The 5,640-nt window shown below is 45.3% G+C and overlaps 1 protein-coding gene across 1 annotated transcript; it reads right to left on the bottom strand.

Annotated features, from left to right (window-relative positions):
* Nucleotides 1–874: 874 nt before the first annotated feature.
* LOC136476615 (uncharacterized) lies at nucleotides 875–1,324 on the bottom strand. Its single transcript, XM_066474529.1, has one exon. The coding sequence runs from the start codon at nucleotides 1,322–1,324 to the stop codon at nucleotides 875–877; it is 450 nt and encodes a 149-aa protein (XP_066330626.1).
* Between the last annotated feature and the right edge of the window lie 4,316 nt (nucleotides 1,325–5,640).

Raw genomic sequence — 5,640 nt, 5'->3', positions numbered from 1 at the left:
CAAGGCTTAGAACCAAACATACTCCTTCCGTCTCACTTGTAAAGCCATCCCCTTCATCTATAAAAGGGGATGTGCTCTCTCCCAAAAAAGAAGGTTAATCTAGGTCGATTCAAGTGATTCCAGATTCATTAGATCGATCAAAGTTCACTAGCTCACAGCCACAGAACCACCAGATTCGGTCCTCAAGCACATGCTTGAACACTTAGCTCATAGCGGAGCTCCCGTCGCTCTCGGCCCGTCCGACCGGAGTCGACCGGACCTCTTGTACACCACATCTTTCTCCTTCTCGTTTGTAACCCCACTGCAAACTTCGAGCACCTGGGCTCAGGAATAAAGTCACCGACCGACTCAAACTGGACGTAGGGCATGTTGCATGAACCAGTATAAACCCTGTGTCATTGAGTGTTAGGCCACATCCGATCACAACGTACGACAAAACTATAAATATTTACTTGTTGGTCACTTTCTGCACCGACAAGGTGATTGCACCGAAGAAACCCGTTTGCAACGTTATGTTTAAAATAATCGATATAAAAATGTAGCATCGAATAACAACGAAAAATAGAATGGCTCATCACCACCGTATATTAATATACAATAAAAAAAGTGGCAGCATGCTTTTGCATCAACAATACATGCAATATATCTTGTCCACCAATGCAACCGAACAATTTCAATTTTCTTAATAGGTAAGAGAAGAAAAACCTCCTACTAGGCTGAACAACCGAGAGGAGCAAGTTGCAAGAAACTGTGAAACAGTAGCAGGCCACAGATTAAGAAGGCCCTACGGATGGATGGCGATGGACTTGCTTGAATTATTAGCCGAATCGAGGCCCATCACATATATGCTAACAATGCAGTTGGGCTGGATCCATCAGTTGCTCCACTCCGGGCCAAAGTATCTAGCGTTGGGCCTCCTGGACCTCCTCGCGGCGGGCCGCCCAGCTGAGTCCGAGTCCGAGTCCGCCAGCGCGCCGACGCCGCGCATGAAGGCGACGTAGTCCTCGGCGCGCGCTTCCAGCGCCACCGCGCTGACGGCCAACCTCCGATGCGCCTCCGCCACCGCCTCCCCGCCGGGCCTCGCCGCGAACTCGGCCGCCATCCGCGTGAACGTCTCCACCGATCCCGCCGCCTTGGCGAGCACCTCGAGCCCGAGCGCCTCCCCGCGCGCTGCGATGGCCTTCCACTCCGGGTCCCCCGGCGTGAGCTCCCCCGACGCGAGGCTCTCGGCCGCGGCTAGCATGAACAGGCGCATCACCTCGTCCTGCTTCGCGTCCACCGCCTCGGTCTTCGACAGCAGCTGCAGCAGCTCCTCGAACGCCATGGATGTGATGGCGGTGGACTTGCGTGGTTGTGTTGGACGAGAACCCGGGGCCTTTGGTCGCCTTTTATAGACAGAGGCAGGCGAAACTAACTGCAATGCCGTATGCGAGCCGAACTCGGATAGTCGGATTCCGAATCACCGATGCGGAGCCGGGAGGAACGTCGTCGAACGTGCGCGTTACTTGTTTTTTTACCTGTTCTTTTTCCGTCCTATTTTTTTGACACCGCCAGGAGCTTTCCGTCCATTTTTGTAATTCGAGAGAGGAACTGAAGCATGTGCACCGTCCATTTTTTATACTAGTATATCTAAATGAAAACATTTCTAATAACGATACTTTTTTAGATAGAGGAAACATTTCAGTTTCATCCCTTCTAACTAAGAGAACCAAACCAATTATTACAAAAAAAAAAATGAAACATACAAAACCAAACCCACTCAAATGTCAATCCTAATATTATTTGGCCATCGAAACAAAACAAAACAAAAACTACATGGTTGTTGTTTCATACACCCAATAAACTTGGAAAAACATTCTTTGATGTCATCACATCTTTTCAATTGTGTCCAATGTCATAGCCATTACATTTCCTTTGAGTAGACCACTTTCGGTTGGCATTTATCAAAAAACATTTTATTTCTTGTTAACTATAATGTCCAACAAATGGCTACACCACCTGTCAACGACAATGTCTTATTTGATCTACCCTTTTGTTTGTGCTAATTTTAAAAGAGATTATGTTTATTCAAAGCCCAGGGTCCGAGACGCTAAGAATAGGTGTTGAATAGCTTCATCCATATTGCAAAAATATGCCAGACTTGTTCACATAATTCCTCTTTTAATAAATTATATTTAGTTAAAATAAACCTCTCTCGATGAATCAGAGAAAAATTATTGTCAACAGTATCTTAGACGCCAAATAGCCATTGAGGTTTTAATGCTCGTAGTGACAACATGTTTATACATGGAACTTATCGCAAACATATGCCATTGTTTTTAAGAAACCAAAAGAACATATCTCGTCCAACTTGTAAGTTAATGTTCACAAATCTTGCTATTAAATTATTCCGCTCAACCAGCTTAAGTCCGACTGAAACCCTTCTGAAGGAAATATCTATTTAGGCCTTCCGCAGTGTTGAGCTAAAGTGATGCCTGAAACAGAAAAAGAACATTTGGGCATCACTTTCAACATTGCAGCCAGTGGTGCCATCTACCAGTGATGCTACAAAAATCGGGAGCGAAGCATGTATAGGCACCGCTGCCCAAATAATAAACTAGCATTGTTTCACTGTAGCACAGGGTGGAAGACTCGATAGGATCAGTACTTTTCTATTCCCTTGGGCCCCCAACATGCAAGATAGCAGCGATGCCTGCATTTTCACACACTGCAGCTTCGTACTAGTGATGCTAGCTTTTCTTGCTGTGGGACCCATTTTATTTGGGCATCACTTGCACACTACAGAAGGCCTTAGGGGACCTATCCATAGAGTATTTACTATAGTAGTATGTTGAGCTTTTTACCTGTATGGCCCTGAAAAAATGCATTTTCCTTCCATGACCCTTTTTTATTTGAACTTACTTGTGTGGCCTCAAAACGAAATTTCCTTGACTTCTGTCAAATCTGTTAGGGCGATCTGTTAAGTCTCCCCACCGGTAGATACACAAAATGTCTAGATTGCCCTTCTATTCTTCTTCCATTTTGCTGCATGCGACCGTGCCTGGGGAAAAACAACCGAGCACTACGAGCTTTGACCGGCCGGGGAAAAAAGGACCGATGGAGGAGGGCGCCGTCGCCGCCGGCCAGGGGCTGCAAACATGGGACTTGAAACATCGGTCGTTTGCAGATTTGACACTGGACCCACATTCATAGACACAGATGGACCTACTTGTCATCCACCCGAGTGTCATCGTAATCAAGAGTCAATATTTCGAGTGTCATTTTTGCAATTTTTTCGCCGTGGCCGGCCTCTCTGCCGCCGGATTCGCCGGATCCACGGCGGGCCGGGACCCCTCGGCCGGCGTTTACGCGTGGAGGAGACGCCGCCTTCCGCCTGGTCGAGCGCGCGCGACCGGGGCTGATCCAGCGGCGCGGAGGAGCAGCCCAGCGCGGCCGGCCTTTCCAGCGACGCCGAGGGGCAGCCCGGCCTTTACAGTTCTGTACGATTCACAGTTATGTAGATGATTTTCTGAAATTTGCATCGGGCCATTACGAAACTATGTTTCAGGAGTTAGTATGACATGTCTGTGACCATGTTGTTCTAGACAAGTTTATCTATTTCTCAGAAAACTGCATGACGGACAGCTGTTGCCTATTATTTCAGAGAAACATGCATGCTGTTGCAGTTCTGAAAATGCTGCTGACAACTGAGTGTGCAGGAGTGCTTACCAGTGTTTGCAAAATTCTAGCACGGTGAATTTTACTTGATGTTTTCTTTTCAGTAATATTCCTGTTAGTTAGCAAAGAATTTTACCATGTCTGTTGCTGCCATGAAGTGTTACTTGCTGTTTTACCTTTCCAGACAATTAAGTTATGTTACTTAGCATGGTGAATTTTACATGGTCCTATTTCTTGCAGTTATGGCTACCTAGATTTTTCTCTCAAATGTGAACTATTTTCTCTCAAATTAAATGAACATGATTTCAGGCCTGTAGCTATTGTTCTCTGAACCTGATTTTAGACCTATTGCTGACCTATTGCTGCTGTTGTTCTGTGAACTTGATTTTAGAGAAAATGAGAACTCTTTTCTCTCAAGTGTGAACTATGTACATTCTCTCTCAAGTATGGCACAAGGAAAGCATAGGAGTCAATCTAGGTACATTTTTTTATGTGTTGTTCTGTTACTCAGAGAATAAAAATGCTATATGAATTTTACCTTCATAGGACAATGCTATCTGAATGTCACCTCACAGGGAAACCAAGTTGAACACCTGTTGTACCCACCAAAAAGAAGCTAGGCCTTCCAAAGGAAAAAGGCGTAGACAAACAAAACTCTGCATTTTTTTCACCAGGGATAAACTGGTCATTTTACCCTTGACTTAACACCGTCAAGTGACAAAAACGGACGGAAGGCTATAGAAGGAAAGGAATTTCGTTTTGGGGCCATATAGGTAAGTTCAAAAAAAAAATAAGGGCCATAGAAGGAAAATGCATTTTCTCTAGGGCCATACAGGTAAAAAGCTCTAGTATGTTTATGTCATACTATACTGTACAAGTTTGGATATTGCGCATTGAGAGGATGCCGTCAACCATGTATCTTTCCAATACCTTATTTGAGTATTGTCTCCTAATTGAATTTTCCTAAGCTCATGAATTTACCCTTCACTCCCAAAAGACTCAACTAAAATGAGAATCGCCATATTTTTTTGTATCTTGCGAATTATTTCTTAGCAGCTCCTGAGTACAAGCATATCAACGGTCTTTCTTAAACACATTCTCTAATTTGTCATTTGGACATCCATTGAAATAAAATGACTCCATAGATCTCTCTAGCCTCTAACAACTTCTCTATACATTATGTACACTTTGAAGAGCCAGCCCCGTTCTCCATCTTTGGCGAGCGAGAAACCACAAATAGATGGAAATGTTTAGAAATCTAGTTGAAGAAGCTGTTGGAGAGGATTTTTGTCAATACAAAAAGATATACTATGACAACAAAAAATGGTGCTAAACTTGCATCTCTACATCACAAGTCATCTAAATGGGGATGGATAAGGAGAAAAAGAAGGTACACAATATAGTCTATTTTTGGTGCTACACATCATAGACTATGATAAAAAAAGATACTATGGACCATATTGTGACTACAGGAAACCGTATCCGATGGCGCTAGCACGTCCATTCTCAACCCCCCCCCCCCCCCCCCCCCCCGGGTGGTGATCATCAGATCCGGCGCTGGAATCCTCCCCTACCTCCCATGCTCCCTTTCCTCCTCTTTTAGCACTGAGTTCACCCTCCTTGCAGGCATCTTCCCCAAGTCCAGACGAGATACTAACTTCCTTGAGCTCCTGTTCTGCCAGCTGCCTGAGCCCACGATCTCCCCTCCATCACTGGTCATTCCGAAGCGCCACCCCAACCTCGAGCTCATCTTCCGTCGGTTGCTTGAGCCCACAAGCTCCCCTCCATCATTGGCCGTCCCAAGGGCGACCTCGAGTGGGCCTTCTCGGAGCGCTACCCAACCTCAAGCTCCCTTCCACCGGTAAGCGGACACCATGAGAGTCGGGGCTCAAATTTGAGGACTATTGCTCTTAAGAAAAAAAAATCTTCTTTTTTCATACCTCCCTTCTAAAAAAGTGTTCAGGTGCACAGCAAGAGAATCAC

This window comes from Miscanthus floridulus, chromosome 8 (assembly GCF_019320115.1).
Source record: "Miscanthus floridulus cultivar M001 chromosome 8, ASM1932011v1, whole genome shotgun sequence".
Classification (NCBI taxonomy): domain Eukaryota; kingdom Viridiplantae; phylum Streptophyta; class Magnoliopsida; order Poales; family Poaceae; genus Miscanthus; species Miscanthus floridulus.
Note: the sequence above shows the minus strand (reverse complement) of the source record. Positions and strands in the feature narration are given on the sequence as shown.